Source organism: Typopeltis vanoorti, chromosome 10, assembly GCF_054136105.1.
Source record: "Typopeltis vanoorti isolate ZY-2024b chromosome 10, IOZ_Tvanoo_1.0, whole genome shotgun sequence".
NCBI lineage: Eukaryota > Metazoa > Arthropoda > Arachnida > Uropygi > Thelyphonidae > Typopeltis > Typopeltis vanoorti.
Genome location: NC_143558.1, coordinates 130,879,737 through 130,900,428, shown reverse-complemented (window position 1 = coordinate 130,900,428; position 20,692 = coordinate 130,879,737). Strand labels below are relative to the sequence as shown.

General features: G+C 37.9%; 1 protein-coding gene across 1 annotated transcript in view; it reads left to right on the top strand.

Annotated features, from left to right (window-relative positions):
- Positions 1-215: 215 nt before the first annotated feature.
- The window catches only part of LOC150102797 (anoctamin-6-like), a 210,737-nt gene continuing 190,260 nt past the window's right edge, over positions 216-20,692 (top strand). Inside the window, exons 1-2 of the mRNA XM_090399801.1 lie at positions 216-249; positions 20,154-20,251. Of these exons, the coding sequence (XP_090255927.1) occupies positions 20,205-20,251 (47 nt within the window). The 5' untranslated portion in view covers positions 216-249; positions 20,154-20,204. The remainder of the gene's footprint in view (positions 250-20,153; positions 20,252-20,692) is intronic.

The following is a 20,692-nucleotide window of genomic DNA, read 5'->3' as shown; positions in this document are numbered from 1 at the left end:
TTTATGACAAACAGAAATCATTCTTAATGATTTCTTGTATTATTTGTAAATTTTATATTAGTATTTCATTATTGTATCTGCTTTAAAATTGATCCTTTGTGTATGTGTGTAAATGAATTAATAATTGCTATGTGGTTCTTAATTCTAAATGATTGTAATAACTACAAATATTAATAATAATGAATTTGTTTTAGGTTTCTTTCTCATCCTGGTGATAGAAAAACCATTTTTGGTTTTAAACAAGATCAGGTAATAACAATACTTTTGTGACTCTGAAAATTATATTGGCTATTATCATTGAAGCAGATTAATGTATGCATAGTGTTTTTTATTTATTCGCTTTGTTTCAGCATTATCTTTGATCCCTTAGAATTATATACTAGTACAAAGAATAATGTGTTACAAAAACCTAAGTATTTCCATTATTGATTCTGAAAACCAGTCTATACAGGTTTCAATATATAAATGAATGATATGAGAGAGAGAGAGAGAGAGAGAATATGCATTTTCTTCTGTGCCTAATAAAGATTCTTTTCAAGTGACTTGAAAAATGCATATTAAGGCATTCCATTTCACCAAGTAATTGGCATATCCATTCTTATCCAACAGGGTGTGGATTCAAATCCCACCATGTACGTGAATATTTATGATCTTTAAGTGGTATATGAATTTCATTACCAAGTGTAAGCCCATTATCCTGTTTATTGAAGGCCTGTTATGGCTTGAAAAGTTCATATTTGGTCTCTAGAACTTGGTTCAAAATTATTTAACTCTCAGCTCCTCCACGGCATACTAATGTACAATACGTTTACAACCTTTTGTGGATGGGTTTATTATATTGAGGGGGAAAAAATGTATATATGTATGTTTCATGCCCCACACAAACTTTCCATTCATCTATCAGAGTTTACTGGTAGTGAAATGTGCCTCTGAAAAAACATTGTTTGAACTGATAAAATTCATGTAGATGAAGCCAGAAGAGAAGAGCGTTTTCCCAACATCCCCCACCCCATCCCCACTTCATCTAGATTCATAACCTACATCAAATTCTATTATATGTACTTGAGAAATTATCTTCTTCAGTTTTCTTATAAACAAACAGTAAAAGTTTTCACATGGTGTATCTTCACAAACAGTCCTGAGCATTCTTTATCTGGCTAAAATATTAATACAATTGAGAACATAATTTTTTTAAAAAATATTTTATGCTATTCAAGCCAATGAAACAACTTGTTGCAAATATCTCAGGCGAGTGTGAAAATATAGTCATAAAAATTAAGTGAATATTCTGAACCTTTGGTTCACCTTGTCCAAATCTTTTTTAAACTTCATGGTATTTTGATTAGCAGGCTTCCATCTGTTCCAAAGTAATATAAATTATCTGGATAGGATTAGACAGTAGAAGAGTGGGAATGAGAAAAATACAAGGGAATGTTGAAACCAGGGATGGAGAGATGCCAGGACAACAGATAAGTACGGGAACAACGAAGTGTTAGAGGAGAGAGTGTGAAGGATGAAGGTGAGCAAGGAATAGAGTGGTAAGAGATGTTATGTAGGAGACTCGATGATCCATGATATGCAAGATAGAATGCCTGAGGAGTGTATGCCTGGAGGAACGACAGGAAGTGTGGCTATGGCAATTAAGCAAGGTGAAAGGGTATATGAGATGATTGTGGGCATGAATGACTTGAGAGGTAGTGTAAATTGGGTAGCAAGAGATCTGAGGTTCATGCTTGAGGTTGTATGGAAGAGGATAGTGTGTGGCGTGTAGAGAGGAAAGATGGCGTGTGCTGCCCAGATATGACAATGCAGAGCTGCAGAGAAAAGCATCAATAATGAATAGTGTAATAGCCAGAATGTGTTGACACACTTGGAATATGTGGATGCTTGGAGGACAGAAAGGAACTGTATGCAAGAGATGGCTTCCATTTGAATGAGGAAGGACATAGGCATCTGGAGAGAATGCTGTTCTCTGAACAAGTCAGTGTTTCAAAGCAGGGAAACTAGAATTATCAGGATGGATGGTAACAGGGATGGCTTCTTGTGGGAATAGGTGCTTATTGGGAGAAGGAATATATGTTGGGTAATGCTGAATCCAGTGGAGTCTGGAGGGGATAATGCAAGGAGTATCTAGAATAAAGGATATAAATTGGTGGCACTGCCTGTCCAAAGATAATTGGGATCGCTGCGACATGGTTGATGAAAGATGATATACTAACAGGAATAGAAGTAGCAAGGTACAGCATTTTTCGACAGGATAGGAAGGTAAAATGCACTGGTGGAGTACTGCTTATAAGTGATGACTTAAGACTTCTCAGAGTGGAGGATTTCATGGGCAGTGGCACTAATGGTTTTGAAAGCATATTGTGTGAGGTAGAGGTGGGCAGGACAGGATATTTTGTGAGGTGTTGCTACAAGTCAGGGAGCATAGAGGGTGAGGAGCAGAAGATGTTTAGGCAGTTGAGCTTGGCAAGTGCAAGAAGAATGATTGCTATGGGAAATTTTAACTATAGCAGTATAAATTGGGAAGAGAAAACTGCATATAGTAATGAGGGAATGGAATTTCAGAACTTCTTGAGGGACGGATGTCTTAGGCAACATGTAGTAGAAGGAACAAGACATTCAAGAGTTTTAGATTTGATCATAACATCAGAAGAGCTCATTATAGCTGAGATGGTATCTCTGCCCGCAGAGATGGCTTTTCAAGATGAACAGACATGCAGGAGTGTCAAAGAGAAAGGAATGTATGTGGAATTATAAGGCAGGTGATATAATAGTCGTTAGATATCAACTTGGGGCAGTTTGATAGAGAGAATTGGAATGGCAAGATGCCATTAGTGCTTGAGAATATTTATTAGCAGCAATAGCAAACTGTATACCATGAGTGAAAAAGAGAACACAATTTGATGTAAAGTGGATGACAAATAATATCAAATAGGAACTACAGGTGAAAAAGAGGTTATGGAAGAGATATAAGGAGATGGGTGGAGAGGAGATGCATGAAGAATATAAGACTCCAGCCAAGAGAGTGACTAGTATGGTAAGGAAGGCAAAACTGGAATATGAGAAGAGATTGGCCCTGAGATCCAAAGAAAATCCTAAGGAACTTTTTAGCTATGTGGCCAGTAGAAGAAGAAATGATTTTGAAAGAATGACATTGGGATAGAAATGGGAATAGAGGGACTGAAGAAAAGGACATAATGGAGTTGTTCAATGAACACTTTATTAGGGGTATTTCATCCTGGAGAAGTAGGTTTTAATACTACAGGTATGAAGTAGGTTTGAAGTTCAAGAGGAGAGTGTGTTTCAATAAAGCAGTGAGGCTGGATGGAATTTTGCCATATGTTTTGAGACAATGTGCTAAAGAACTGACAGCTACATTGACCTAGCTTCTCTGTGGCAGTTTGGCCAAGGGAAAGGTACCCAAGGAGTGGAAGGAGGTAGGATAGTGGCATTGCATATGGGTGGTAGCAGACTGGAAGTATCAAACTTGAGATCGGTTTGTGTTTCATCAATAGTTGTTAAGATCTTGGAGAAATTAGTGAGAGACAATATAATAAGGTTGTACACCCTTTGGCAACTCCCATAGGTTGGGATGACCTCTCATTGCTTCTGCTTTGGTGTCTCCACTACTGGGCCTGGCTCCCACTGACGAGACCTCAATAAAGGTCGAAACCGGTATGGGTAGTGGCCCTTGCCTTAATGCATAGCATTACACATATCTGCAAGGAGATGTGCTTTGCATTATGGGAGCTACTGAGATGAGATAGGAGTGATGAGATCTTTCTCCACCTTTGCAACGAGTTGCCTGGTGTTGTACTACCTTACCCCAGTCCTGAAAATACTTTCAGGTGCAAACTTTGTTTGCTTGCACTTGGATAAAGGATTAAACCAAACTTATAATATACAGCATTGGGCAGATGAGGGTAATGTTATCTGTGAGAGTCAGCATGGATTTGTTAAGGGATGCTCTTACTTTAGTAATATGATTGCCTTTTATAATAAAGTGACAATTTTTTTTGAATTTTACAAAGGCATTTGAGAGGGTATCACATAATAAACTGATATTTAAATTGCAGCACTTGGGTTTCATTGTAAGGTTAGCGAATTGGATTCATGATTGGCTATCTGATAATTATCAGAGAGTTGTGTATGGGGGAGCAATATCAAGAAGGCATAAGTTTACAAGTGGTGTCCTACAGAGCTCAGTACTGGGACTTGTATTGTTTATGGCAGAAGTTTACAAGTGGTGTCCTACAGGGCTCAGTACTGGGACTGTATTGGTTAATCTTTATATCGTTAATGGATTGCAGGGGAATATTCAGTTGTTTGCAGATAATGTGAAGCTGGGAACGGTTATTAATAATAGTGCAGATGTGGGAGCTCTGCCAGAAGATTTGAATAAACTGGACAGATAAGTAAATCAATGGAGGATCAGTTTAATCCAGCTAAATGTGAAGTCTTAAGGTTTGGGATACATCGATGGTAGGATGCATACTCTGCTGGAGTAACTGTCCTGGGGGAAGTATGTTAGGGAAGGGATTTTTGATTGATAGAAACCTGAAGTTCAGGGAATATATGGCAAAGGTAACACGGAGGATTGCTGTAATATAATACTGAGACGGATGCTGACTTGCAGAGATAAGAGTTGTCATACCATTCTATAAAGCCGTTATCAGTCTACACTTCGACTATTGTTCAGAAATTTCATTCCCAGGATTTAAAGGGGATAAAATAACTGTGGAAATGGTGCAGTGACAGATAACAAAGATAGTATCAGAATTGTGCAATGTTAGTTATGAAGATAGACTGAGGGGAATGTAGACTGCAGAGTTTGGTAGATAGAAGAGGTGATGTCAATGAGTTCCAGGAGTTGTATGATAGTCTTTGTGTTTTCTAGGACAGGTCTTCCACAATGAGTATTCTGACTTCATGGAAGCCTGAATCATCATAATAGTAATCAACAGAATAAACTAAAACCATGATGGTTGGCAGAGAACTCAAGATGTAAATTAGAAATTGTCAAGTATAGATATTTGTATGGAATCAGAACACTCATCATGGGAGGACCCATACACATTACTTATCATACCTCTTCTTAAACTTCTTCACTGTCATGGCATAACTACTTCTTGCAATCCATTCCATGCATCAGCTATTCTCCAAGCAGAAGTTCTAGTCTGCACACCCTTACTAACTATAACAGAGGACACACGAGGATTGAGGGTCTTTGATTTGGTCATCTCATCAGAGGATGTATTACAAATGAGGTGTCAAATGACCCACCAGTTGTGAGAGTGACCATGAGGTGTTTACCTGGGCTGTTGCCAGCAGTGTGAGGACCTCTGTGTGGACCTACAAGATGGGTGATTTTGAATAGCTCATGAGACAGCTTGTGGGTATAGCATGGAATGAGGAGTTAGCTGGAAAAGAGATCAATTAGGCTTGGGGGATTTTCAAAAACTATCTAGTAGATGCAATGCCTAATGTATTCCAAGGGTGAGAAGGTTAAATAAGGTAGAAGTGAGATAGATGAATAAAGAGATTAAGATTGCGATACAGAGATAAAGGGCATTGTGGAGGCAGCATAAGAGAAGTGGAAATAACCAATTCCATGAGGACTACAAAGACCAGGCAAGGAGGGTGACGGTTGGTGAGCATAGCTAAAGAGAGGTATGAACAGCAGTTAGCTAATGAAGCCAAAAAAAAAAAAAAAAAAAGAATCCTAAGGGGTTCTTTCAATATGTAGCCAGGAAAAGAAATATTGATATAAGGATGACATTGATTGAAGCAAATGGTATAAAGACAGCAAAGACAGCTGTTGCAAAAGGTGTGGTGGAGATACTTAATGAGCAGTTCATAAAGGTCTTTCAATCTTGTGAATGTGACTTCATGGAGAGACTGAGAGCAGTTGATGATGGGGAGGAAAGATTGACTGTAAGTGTGCAAGAGGTGTATGGGGAATTGAGAAAACTAGTTGTAAATAAGGCTGTGGGACTTGATAATATATCACCACATATTCTGAAGGAATGTGCCAGGGAGTTGACACCGACCTTGAAATATTTTTTTAACACAAGTCTTGCACTCGGTCAAGTTCCTAAAGAGTGGAAGGAGGGCAAGATTCTGCCACTTCATAAAGGATGTAATAGAACTCAAGCATCAAATGTCAGGTGTTGTGGTTAAGTTTTTGGAGAAGCTTGTGAGAACTGGGATCCAGAATTGGGTTGACAACAATGGTATTATCTTTGATGGACACCATGGATTTGCTAAAGGAAGGTCACGTTTTAGTAATTACTTACTTATTACAATAAGGTGACTGCTTCCTTGGACAGAGAAGAAGGATACACAGTAATATACTTAGATTTCACAAAGGTTTTTGATAGATTACCGCATGATATGAGATTGGTGCATTGGCTATCTAATAGGTGTCAACAAGTTGTGTATGGGGAAGCAATATCCTGGAAAAGGAAAGTCACTAGTGGTGTGCCTCACTGGTCTGTTTATGGCCATTACTGTTTAAGTTTTATATTAATGACATTGGTGAAGATTTGGATGGAGATATTCAGTTGTTTGTAGATGATGCAAAGTTGGGACGAACCATGAAGGGTAGAGAGGATGTTGTGGCCTTGCAGGAAGACTTGTATAAATTGAGTGATTGGGAATGGGGATGTCAGGTCAATGTTGCAAAATGTAAGGTTTAAAAATTTGGAAAACAAAGATGGGATGCAGAATTTATGCTTAGTGAGGATATTATTATTCAGTCCTCGATAGAGTCAAAAGACTCATCGTGGCAGGTCCTTCCTAAGAAACACAAAGTCTATCACGACTCATCGAGGGGAGGCCCCCCCCTCAAGAAACACAAAGTCTATCACACCACTCCTTGAACTCATTGACCATTCTCGCTCTCACCACTCCATCAGGCAATGCATTCCATGGTTCAACCACCCTATATGCAAAGAAACCACTCCTCGCCCTCTTGCTCACAGTTTCCTTTCGTAACTTCCAGGGATGGCCTCTTGTCATCACTCCTTCCTGCTGTTCAACCAAGCGAAAGAACTCCCCAGTGTCAATCCTGTAACCACCTCTCAACTGTTTAAAAGTCTCAATCATATTACCTCTCCCTCTTCTATCCACCAAACTATGCAGTCCACATTCCCTCAGCCGATCCTCATAACTATCATTGTACAGTCTGAAACCATCTTTGTTATCTACCTTTGTACCCTTTCCACAGTTAATTTATCCCCTTCAAATCCTGGGGACCAAATCAGAGAACAATAGTCCAAGTGTGGTCTGATCAGAGACTTATACAATGGAACGATAACCCTTTTGTCTCTGTAGGTCAGTGTCCTTCTCATTATTGCAGCAATCCTCTGTGTTACCTTCACCACCTTTGCAGTATGTCCCCTAAATTTCAGGTTTCTATCAATCATTAACCCCATATCTCTTGTCCCCCCCCCCCTACTTTCTCCAGTATAACTCCTCCCATAGAGTATGCAGTGTCCCATCGATGTTTCCCAAACCTCAAGACCTTACATTTTGCTGCATTAAACCAACACGCCCATTCATCTAGTTTATTCAAATCCTCTTGCAGGGCTGCCGCATCTGCACTATTACTAATAATCCTTCCCAGCTTCGCATCATCTGCAAACAACTGAATATCCCCTTTCAATCCACTGACAATGTAATTGATATAAAGGTTAAATAATGTAGGTCCCAGTACTGAGCCCTGTGGGACCCCACTTGTAACCCTCTGCTTCTTTGAAACTCCCCCACCATACACAACTCTGATATCTATCGGACAGCCAATCCTGAAAACCATCTGACATCCAGACCCATGTGCTTCAACTTAAATATCAGCTTATCATGTGGCACCCTGTCAAATGCCTACGCTAAGTCTAAGAAAATGGCAATATATGCCTTTCCCTCGCCTAATGCTCTTGTAACTTTATCATAAAAGGCTAGCATATTGCTAAAACAGGAGCGCCCCTTCACAAATCCATGTTGACTCTCGTAGATAACATTACCCTCATCTGCCCAATGCTGTATACAGTCCTTCACTACTTTCTCCAAGATCTGATGACACACAAACGGGCCTATAATTAGACACTTCCAGTCTGCTTCCACCCTTATGTAATCTTACCTTCCTTCCATTCGATGGGCACCTTTCCAGCAGCCAGACTTTCATTGAAAAGCCAGGTCAAAGGCACTGTCAGTTTCCTAACACATTCTCTCAAAACTCGTAGTTAAATACCATCCAGTCCCACAGCTTTACTGACATCCAGAGTACTCAGTATTTAAAACACACTCTTCTCATTTACCTCTAAAACTTGAACCTGCCCTATTCCCTCTAGCAATAAAACTGACTCCTCCAGGATGAAATACTCCAATAAAGTGGTCATTGAACAATTCTGCTATGTCCTCGGAATCAGTCACTCTATTCCCATTTTTATCCCACAATATCATTCTTCCACAGTCATTTCTCCTCCTACTGGCCACATATCTAAAAAATTCCCCAGGATTTTCTTTGGATCTTAGGGCCCAATCTCCTCTGCTATTCCAGTTTTGTCTTCCTTACCATACTAGTCACTCTTCTGGCCTGTGTCTTATACTCTTCATGCATCTTCTCTTGTCTCCTTATATCTCTTCCACAGCCTCTTTTTCACATGCAATTCCTGTTTAATATTGTTTGTCATCCACTTGACTCCAAATTGTGTCCTCTTGTTCACTCGTGGTATACAACTTACAATTGCTGCTAACAAATATTCTTTCATAATTTCCCACGCACTAATGTAATACCGGCCTTCCAATTCCACCCTCCATTAAACTTCCCCAAGTTGATGTCTTAGACTATTATAATCACCTGTCATATAATTCCACATACGTTCCCTTCTCTTTGATATTCATGCATGTCTATTCATTTTCCAAGACAAAACCATATGGTCATTCTCTCCAACTGGTGGGAGAGATGTCATCTCAGTTATTATCAACTCTTCTGATGCTGTAACCAAATCCAAAACTCTTGAACCCCTTGTTGCCTAAGACACATGTCCCTCAAGAATTGTAAAAATTCCATCTTCCTCTCCCCAGTTTATACTACTGTAGTTAAAATCTCCCATAACAATCATTGTTCTTGCACTTGCCAAACTCACCTGTCTAAAACATTTCCTAGTCCCCGCCCTCTGTACTCCTGTGTCTGTAGCAACACCCTACTAAATATCCTGTCTTGCCCACCTCTACCTCACACCATTATGCTTTCAAAATCATTAGTGTCACTGCCTTATATATTGTCAGAGGTGGAGGAAATAAGAGATCTGGAGGTGATAGTGGATAAGGAGCTGAAACTTAGGGTAACATAGCCAAAATTGTGAATACAACACAAAGGCTTCTGGGAATGATGCAGAGGACACTGACTTGTAGAAGTTGGGAGATTCTTGTTCCATTATATAAGGCTCTGATTAGGCTATACATGGACTATTGTGCCCAGTTTTGGTCACCTGGTTTTCAGAACGATGAAGAGATGTTGGAAAAGGTCCAAAGGCGACTGACTAAGGTAGTTTCTGACCTCTGAAATGTCGAGTATGAGGAAAGATTGAGAAGGTGTAATTTGCAGAATCTGACGGACAGGAGGAAGAGGGTAGATATGATAGAGACCTACAAGTTGGTAAGGGGTTGTTATAGGATCAATGTTGGAGAAGTTCTACAGAAAATAGTGGGAGATCAGGGGAGAACCAGAGGTCATCTCTGGAAACTGTATAAAGAGGATGTGAGTAGGGGAGTGAGAAGCAGGTTTTTTCCATGCATAGTTGTGAATGATTGGAATGCCTTGCCTGAGAGTGTGTGGTATCTGCAGAGAATTTGAGTGTGTTTAAAGCATGGTATGATGAGCTGTGTGTGTATGATAAAAGGACCTCCCAGATGAGTATTTGACTCCATGGGGTGTTGGGTAATAATAATAATACTCTTAAATAACTTCCCGAGATGAACTCTAGTTCTCTGTATTCATCATGTAGTAAAAAAAAAAGACTTTCTTTAAATACAGAATTCAAATTATGAGTCAATCTGTGTGTTAGTTGCTGAGGTTAATGAAGTCCAGAATCCAGAAATGGGTTGACAAAGTGGCATTCTCTTTGATGGATAGTATGGGATTTGCTAAAGAAAGATTATGTTAGTAAACTCCGTACTTATTACAATAAGGTGGCAGGTGTGTTAGTAAAGAGAAAATATACACAATTGTATACTCACATTTTGCAAAGGATTTATGTTGTAAGATAACCTGATAGCTGTGGGACAGGGTGGGTTGGTTAACAGATCAATATGTTGGATTGGGGATTAGCTATTAGCAAATTATGTATGGGGGAATTGATATCCCAAAGAGTAATGTTGCTAGTAGCATGACTCAGAAGTCTGTTTTAGGACCATTACTATTTTACTCATATGTGAATGAAATTTGCGAATGGAGATATTCAGTTGTGAGATGTCCTGGCTTGGCAAGAGGACTTGAATGGTTCAGTGTTTCGCAGAAAGTGAATCAATGAACCGTTCACAGGGAGGAAATAAGAGACTGGGCTAATAGTGGATAGTGATCTAAAATTTAGATAATACATTGCTAAAACTGCAAGGGCAATACAATGAATTCTAGGAATGATGCAGAGGATTCTGATTTATAGGAGTAAGAAACTGTGGAATTGTGCTATAATCTCCTTAATCTAGCCACATATGGACTACTTCACAAAAATTTGGTCACCTAGAATATGTATAACGATGATGTGAGGAGTGAGAATCAGGTTTTTTTGTGTGAAAAGTTGTGAATGGTGGTGTGGTGACTGACTGACTGACTGCAGAGAATGTATCAAGAGCTGTGTATATAACAGAAGGATCTCCTTAAGCCTTTCTCTCTCTCTTATGGTGGTCTGAAGATATTTTCAGAATAGGAGCTCATAAATGAAATAAAATTCTAAAATAAATTATTATATCCAAAAGTAGAAATAAGAAGAGAAAAATCATGTTGAAAGAATGCAGGGTAACAGTTAGTCAAATGGATAGATAGTAAAGAACACTTCCAGAGTTTGAAGTTTTTTTCCACTTGGTTTAGACTATAATAAATTTAGTTTAATATTTTATCCAAGTGTAAGCAAACAAAGTTTGCACCTGAAATATCTTCAGGATTGAGGCAACTCATGGTAAAGGTGGACCAAGCTCTCATCACTACTTGTCTTAGTATCTCCCATAATGCAAAGCACATCTCCTTGCGGACATGTATAATGCTATGCATTAAGGGAAAGGCCACTACCCAGACCAGTTTCGACCTTTATTTGTACAGGTCAAACTCCAAAAACTCAGTATTGTTCCCCTCAGTAACAGGCTCACCTTGCCACTGAGAAGGACTCTCAGAACCAGTTGGATCTACACCATGGCAGGCTCACCCCACCACCGAGCAGAGCCTCTCATTTGCTCATATCTCATCCAAGGGGTAACAGCAACAGCCGAACCTCAGTTAAAACTTCACGGGCTACAGCATTGCAAATTCATCACCCAAGCTTCCAACCGGTTTCGACCTTTTTTTTTGACGTCTCATCAGTGGAAGCCAGACCCAGAGATCTTTCTCTAAATTTAGATTTAGAGAAGGATTTTGGAAGTTTTTTCCCATTTGGTTTAGACTATAATAAATATAGTTTAATCCTTTATCCAAGTGTAAGCAAACAAAGTTTGCACCTGAAATATGTTCACCAAGACAACTAGTGATGAGAGTTTGGTCCACCTTTACCACGAGTTGCCTCAGTCCTGAAGATACTTCAGGTGCAAACTTTGTTTGCTTACACTTGGATGAAGGATTAAACTGAATTTAATAGATGTTTCAATAGATGGGAAAAGGTTATTGCAAGTAAAAGAATTTACCTACCTAGGAAGCCTAATAACATCAGTGAAGTGGAAGAGATGTGAGAGCAAGAATAGCACAAACAAAACAAAAAAATAAACAAGAAAAGAACACTATTAGCATCAAAGAGTGTGTCGTTGTAAACAAAAGAAGCACTTTATTAAAAGCTTTATCTCTCTATGTATCAGAGACATGGACTCTCCAAAAAAGGGACAAATCAAGACTGCTGGCATTCAAGATGTGGTATTGATGCTAAATGCTGAAGATTGTGTGGACAGAAAGATTTACAAATAAAGATGTATTAAGAAAAGCAGAAGAAAAAAGAGATACTACACACGTTAGAAAAAAAAGGAGAAATAACATGATAGGACACCTAACAAGACACTTAGACTGGACTACAAATTTGATTGAGGGAAGACCAAGAACCCAATACATGAGTGGCATCAAAAAAAGTAGGAAGCTGCCAAACCATACAGACAAATCAGACAATATATCTATATATACTAGTGGTGGTGGGCAGCAGATATTGGTGTAGTGGACATTGGTGATGATGATGATGGTAGTGGCATTTAACTGTAGTTAGTGGATTACGTTGTAGAGTAGATGTCCTCTCTCGATGAGTCTTGGGACTCTTTGGAGGGTTCACATAATAATAATTTACCATTTACCTCAATACTCCCCATAACAAGGTACCATGAAAATTAATTGAAAGACAGTTTACCAAATAGCAGTTCGTTGTAAAAGCAATTCGTCAAATAAACAATTCATCAAACGACAATTTAACAAATGGAAATTCATTCAAAGGCAATTCATCGAATGACAATTGGTCGAAAATGCAATTAATAAAAAAAACAATTCACTGATTATTATTATCACCACCCAAGACCCCATGGAGTCAGACTCATATGGGAGGTATCATACACACAGCTCATCATACACAGCTCATTAAACACACTCAAATTCTCTGCAGATGCCACACACTCTCAGGCAAGGCATTCCAATCATTCACAACTCTGCATGAAAAAAACCTGCTTCCACTCCCCTACTCACACCCTCTTTATACAGTATCCAGGGATGACCTCTGTTTCTCCCCTTATCTCCCATTATTTTCTGTAGAACCTCTCCAGCATTGATCCTATAACAACCTCTTATTAAACTTGTACTTCTCTATCATAACTCCCCTCTTCCTCCTGTTCACCAGACTCTGCAAGTTGCATCTTCTTAATCTTTCCTCATACTCGACATTCCAGGGGTCAGAAACTACCTTAGTCAGTCGCCTTTGGACCCTTTCCAACATCTCTTCATCCTTCTGAAAACTAGGTGACCAAATCTAGGCACAGTAGTCCATGTGTGGTCTAATCAAAGCCTTATACAATGGAACAAGAATCTCCTTACTTCTACAAGTCAGTGCCCTCTGCATCATTCCCAGAAGCCTTTGTGTTGTCTTCACAATTTTGGCTATATTACCCTAAATTTCAGATCCTTATCTACTATCACCCTCAGATCTCTTATTTCCTATACCTCCGACAACATATCCTCACCAAGCATGAATTCTTCATCCCATCTTTGTTTCCCAAATTTTAAAACCTTACATTTTGCAACATTGAACTCTCATCCCCATTCCCAATCACTCAATTTATTCAAGTCTTCTTGTAAAGCCACAACATCTTCTCTACTCTTCATGGTTTTTACAAAGCATTTGGTAATAATACCTAATGTTACTCAAAATACAGACATGTGTATTTGGTCATTGAAACATAATGATTTTGTTTCATTTTAGAACATTTTTGTTCTAGCCAATTTTGTCATAGTTGTATTGAAATTAAAACCAAAAAAATTTAATATATATCTTGACTGTAAAATTTCACCCAGCCAGAGCATAATTACTAATATCATTTTGAAAATTCTTTATAAAAATGTTTTGTAAGTGATCCATTTTGTAACTAAAACTGAACCATGCAGACATCTCCATAATGCCACTAAGTCAGAGAGTTATTGTAATACATAATTTCAACACATTTCTTAGTAACCTGAAATATTATTACGGGCAACTCCAGGGAGTCCTTACTTAGACTCATCGAGGGAGGCCCAAATCATGTTCATCACAACTATTCGACATTCATACAGTATCTATCATACCTTGCCTTAAACTCATTCACTGTCACAGTACCCACTACAGACTCTGGCAGCTTATTCCACTCATTCAGCACTCTAAAAGTAAAGAACCCAGCTCTAACACCCTTACTAACCACACTCTTGCCCAGCTTCCATGGATGTCCCCTAGTCCTCCCACCACCAGCCCTGTTCTCAAAAATATCTTCTGAATTAATTTTATAGAAACCCTTCAGTAATTTGAATGTCTCAATCATATCTCCCCTCCTCTGCCTATCAACCAATTTCTGCAGTCCTCAACCTGTTCTCATAAGGTTCATTCCACAGACCTGCTATCATCTTCGTCACTCGCCTCTGGATCCTCTCAACCTCCTCCCCATCAAGAAGAAACCTAGGTGACGAAATCTGGGCACAGTAGTCGAGATGGGGTCTTATCAAGGCTCGATACAGAGGAACAATAACATGCTTGTCTCTGCTCGCAGTATTCTTCAGCAACCAAGTGATTTGATGAGCTGATTTGTCCACTTTTGCAATGTGTCCCCTAAACTTCAACTCTCTATCCACCAACATTCCTAAATCTCTTGCCTCATCAATTTTCTGGAGTACAGTTCCACCAATGTAGTAAACTGCTGCTAATCTTTTCACCCCAAAATGTATAACCTTACATTTTGCCACATTAAATTGACATCCATTCTCCTTAGCCCAGACCTCCAATCTATCCAAATCATCCTGCAAAATTTTGACATCATCTGCATTCACTATTGCCCTACCCAACTTTGCATCATCTGCGAACAAATGAACTATTCCTCTCAGATCCTTTCCTATATCATTAATGAACAAATTAAATAGCAGTGGTCCAAGAACAGATCCTTGTGGCACACCACTAGTCACAAGCTGTCTTTTGGACTCAACTCTTGAATAAACCACTCTCTGGTATCTCTCCATCAACCACCCTCCTATCCATCTCACCAACCCTATATCCATCCCCATCTGCTCTAGTTTACTGATTAGAGTTCCATGTGGTATCCTGTCAAAGGCCTTTGCAAGGTCCAGTAGAATCACTGTAAACCCATTACCCTTATCCAGTCAAGCCGTCACTGTGTTATAATACGTGAGCAAGTTACTGATGCATGACCTACCCTTCACAAAAACCATGCTGTCCCCGATACAGTATCCCATTTTCATCTATCCAATCTTCCTCTTGACTATTCTCCAAGACCTTGATAACGATTCCTGTTATGCTGATTGGCCGGTAATTTTCAACAGCAGCCTTGGAACCACCTTTATGCGGTGGAACTGTTTTCTCCTCTTTCCACTCCCTTGGGACTGCAGACCCGAGGCTCAAATTAAACAAAATGGTCAAGGGCACTGACAATTCTTTAGCTGCTTCACGTATGACACAAGCTAGCATACCATCCAATCCCACAGATGTATTGACATTGAGGTTCTGTAATAGACTATTTATCTCTACTTCATTCATCTCAATTCCAGTATAAGCTGTTGGTTCTTCCATTCCTGCAATGTCACCACCAGGATGATATACTCTTGCAAAGTGCTCGCTCAATAATTCCACTATATCGACTGATTCTTTTACCTCCCTACCCTCAGCATTTTTTAAAATCATTCTGCCATGAACATTTTTCCTTTTTTTACTTGCAACATATTGAAAAAACTATTTGGGATTCTCTTTGGCCAAATATAGTTGAACTGTAAACTCGAATGGTTCAGCAACTTTTTGTAATAATAATAAGTTTCAAATACCGAATCTGAGTAAAATTCATCCCATAATAATTGCCATACTGACATCACACAATAGTGTTGGTAATAATAATAATGGATCTTCCATAGTTCAGTTGGTATGAATGAAGCTCTTTAGTTAGAAAGACCTGTTTTCGAATCCCATCTACAACGCGAATAATTTTTATCAACTGAAGGTGAGTTAGCAGGTCTAATACAGAGATAGTAGGTTTTTCCCTCTTGGAAACAGGCAAATCATTCCCATAAAAACATATCTACAGACATGAAACTGTTATTGGACATATGTAGAAAGTTTTTTACCTTGGGTTTATTATACATTAAAGATATCAAGAAATCTTATACTTGGTTTTAATCCTTTTCTCAAGGGAGCAAAACAATGTTTTGCATGTGGAATATATTCATGTCTGAGCTACTGGTATATAGAGGCTAATGACTTCATATCACTTGCCTTATTATGTATCCTATAATGCAAAGTGCATCCCTTCCGGACGTGTATAATAGGAAGGGACACCACCCAGACCTTCACCTCAATAAAGGTTTTGACCTTTATTGAGGTGAAAAAGTAAAGTGCTGTTCATCATAGGCCTAGAGTAATTAGTATAGGGGTGCAAGACAGATAGATAGCATGAGAGAGAGAGAGAGAAAATGCCTCAGCTCTTTTATATCATCATATAGCCAAAGGCTATTAGTTTTCCATTTTCACCAATCTCATATAGATGAACAACCAAAAGACCAATTGAAATTAAAGCACAAAGATAACTGATACCCAGGTTATCCCCATCTGGGTTTTACCTCCTTGAGTTGGCCTTCTCTGCCTGGGATTGCTCTCCAGTCATCCCTGCAATTGACTATAAGACTACATTGATTTAAGAGGATGGAACTATTTAAAAAACCTCTCATAGCAAGAAGAGACAGAATTTTATCTCCCCCTGGTGATTATTGCATAATGTGGGTGGTCTACATCATTTAGTGATAAATTTGATATCTCCTAGAATGCTTCTTTCTGAATACAAAAATGTCTGACTGAACAATAAAATTTCCACAATACAATACGTATTATAAAGCATTTGGATGCCATATTGCTGTTTTTCAAATCCATGTTTTTTTCTAACCTTCCATAAATGGTATTTTAATTCATTAATTATAAAAATCAAAGTTCTCTTCCCATTGCTGACAGGTGGTGGGTATTGTAAAAAAATAACCTGTTCTGTTGTAAATAGTGGCATGCCGAACACATTACATAATCTGTTCCAAATACACCGAGCAAGAGGGCAGCTGTAGAATGCATGTTCTACTGTTTCCAATTGGTGACAGATGTCACAGATTGGATCTCCGATGTTAAAGTACCTCCATTTGATGGCATTGACTGGAAGTCAGCTGTATGCAATTCTCCAAGCAAAATCCTTCCTTTTGGGTACCCTTGGAACTTCATCAAGTTATGAAACAAAATATTGTTGTCAGTACCCAACTGTGGAACTTCACAGTGAAAGAGATTCAAGATTTCTTTATACCAAATTTTACTTTTTTTAATGGAAAGAATGTCAATTCCGGAATGTTTTAGCAGTCTTAGAGTTAAGCACAGATTGTTGTAGTATTCAGGAACAATCTCAGCTTTTAGACCTTTATAATCATTAACTCCAAACAGAGGAAGATGAAAACACAAGTAGTACCGGAGAAGGTCTGCACATGTGTGATTAATTTGCAACATTTTATGGAATTTTGAAGCTGTATTGCTTAAATAGCAGAATTTTAAGACTGGAAGTCCAAATCCTCCATGCTTCATTGATAGTTGAAGAAATTCCTTTTTAACTTCTTGGTATCGGCTGGACCAAAAAAAATTGCAGAGGTTTACTATATAATTGCTTTTCTTCAGCTACTGTGATGTCTGTTATATTTATTATGTACCGAGCAGGAAAGATTATGGTTTTGAGTACTATGGCTTTAGAAGAAAAGGAGAGTGGCCCTATTTTCCAGTCTTCTAACATTTCCAAGTTCTTGTATATAAGTTCTTTGACTGGTAATATTGGGTAAGTGGAGAAGGGAATTCCAAGTATAACGAGGGGGTTCTCTCTTTGGGGTTAGTCCAAAAAGAATGCCTTCAAGATCCCACTTTCCATAAACTTTTAATTTTGTCTTGTCTGAATTAATAATTAATCTGCTGCTTTTGCTGAATTTTTCTAAAATACTAAAATATATATATATATATATATGGATTTATTATCCTTCAAAGTTCTGACTACATCATTGGCTTATGCTAATACCTTATTTTCATTTTTAGTTGAAGAAGCTGTTATTCCTCACACAGCATGTGTATTGTTGACTTGTTGTAAGCATTGGTTCAAGAACAATGCAAAGAACAGTGGACTGAGAGGGCAACCTTGCTTGACTCCTTTTTGAATTTTTTCTGGGTCTGACAGGAACCCATTAATTAGTAAACTGCATCTTGACAACTGCATTGTCAAGATGCAGTTTACTGAGTCTAGTGGATAGGAAGAAAATGGGTGATATGATAGTTGTACATGTTGGTAATGGGTTGTTATCGGATTAGCATTGAAGCAGTTTTTCATTAAATGGTAGGAGAACAAGAGGTCATCCCTGAAAGCTGTACAAAGAGGGTGTGAGAAAGAGGGTTTTTGCATGGAGAGTTGAGAATAATTGGAATGCATTTCCTGAGAGTACAGTGTCTGCAGAGAATTAAAATGTGTTTAAGTCATGGTATGATGAGTTGTGTATATTACAAAGGGACCTCCTAGATGGGTCATTGACTCCACGGGAGTCTTAGGATTGTAATAATTCCTGCTCCCCATCACTGTCATATATAGGCAACATATTCACTATCTTTCCTTTCACGCTATTGTTATTATCCTTCTCAACAACCTTCTGATATCCAGTCATGCATTCTCTTTGTTCCCAGTCAAGTTATTTGTTACTACTAACTCCACTAACTCTTTTGCTTTCTTACTCCTCATATCCAATGTCTTGATCACTCTGTTCATTTTGCCTCCTGTAAAACAAACCTTCTGCATTTTCTCACCTCTAATAATCGAATCCCCATACAATGCCACTCGCGAGTCTTTCCTTACTTTTTCATACCAACATCCATCTTTCCATTTTTGCTCTGCAGCTGCTTCCCCTGTTGACTCATCTTTACGAAATCAGCTTTTAAATCATGCAATTGCTTTGCTATTACTCACTCTCACTGTCTTATAGTCATCACACAGACTACTTTGCTATCAATCCTGCTTGCCATCTGACTGTTAATTGTACTCTGTTCATTATTATTGCATGCTTTATTGTCATTTAAAATCTTTTCCTCATTATGACTTTCACATGCTTCCATAAAATTTGTACTGTCTTCCTCAATAAAACACCATTAAGTTGCATGCCATGTTCCCTACTCATATTTTCATTGTCTATTAAACTTCCTGCATACACCTGTGATATCTTTCCTTGCATACAGACTGCATTTACAGTACTGTACTATTTTTGAAAAATTCATATGCTCTTTGTGGGAACGCGCTAAGGTTCAATACAAGAATACACTTCTTGCAGCACAATTCCTCACCTATCCTAATGACTGTTGATTCCATGGAGATTTGTTATAATAATACCAATGACAATAAATATATTTTGATTTAACAATATCAAAATCTGTATGTATATGGACTTACTACTACCTCCACCAACTCTTTTGCTTGCTTACTCCTCATATCCAATGCCTCAATCACTCTGTTTATATTTAGTCATTGACATTAGTATGCAGTTTTGGGTCTCAATCTTACCATTAATACATAAATTTGCTGCAATTAAAATCATTTATAAATTACTCCATTCCAATGAAAACATATGGTCATGCAATAGCCCTATGTACAATGCAAGTGTAGTAAAATTTTAATGAGTCAAATCATGAAAGTGGTCTGTATTTCACATGCCAAAAAAAAAGATAAATATCAAATTCCTTTAAACCATTTCTTCATGGTTTCTCTTTATTGTTGACATTTATTCAAGTTAAGTTGTTCTATATGTGAATCACTAAGTTAGTGATTCTATATGAATCACTAACTGCAGAAAGGGGACATCTCCATTAATACCAAATTTAAAGGCACAACCAAACACTGTAAAAAAGCTTATATGTTGCAAATTTTTCATTTTTGAACTGTGCCAGTAATTTTCTAGAACCTAATATCTTTATAACCTGTCACTCAAAATCCGTGATATTCATATTTCATTTTGCAGTAAGAGATCTCAATAAAGCCATTTTTGGAGGGGAGAGGAAGAGACATCACCCCTTTTTGCAATTAATCATTCATTTATTCTAACTTCAAATAATTACATAAATTATTTTTTATAAAAAAAATACTACAGTCGATTGCCAGAAATATGTACTATATTTTATTTATTTATACAGTGTGACCTTGACAAATGTCCTCTTGAAGTTACTATTCAGTTGACAATTATTATGTCAGGGAAACAGATTCTTATAATTTTTTTGAGCTGGTTTAAAGAGTAAGTAATGCACTTATATCTTAATTCTTTTATATACAATCACTGTTATATTACTGACATAATTTTAAATCTTGTTATAGATTTTTGTCTTTTCATGTCTCTTGTTATTCATTCATGTCTCATTTTGTTTACTAAATGAAGAAAACAATATATTGAAATAAAAATACAATGGTTTTAAATTACATGTTGTCAACAACATATAAATATAATCTACATATACAGGGTGTTCGGGATAAATTTGACATATTTATAATTAATTATATTTTTCCGTAAGTTACATGTATTAACACACACTTCTCTTCATTTAAAAGTTTGGACCCTTCTTCATTCACATACAAGATGTCAGAAAGGATGGATAGCTGGAACCCACCTGAATCATGGAAGAGAATAACTTGTATCATGATGATTCGTGCCCGCCATCAAAATAAGGATATTACGACT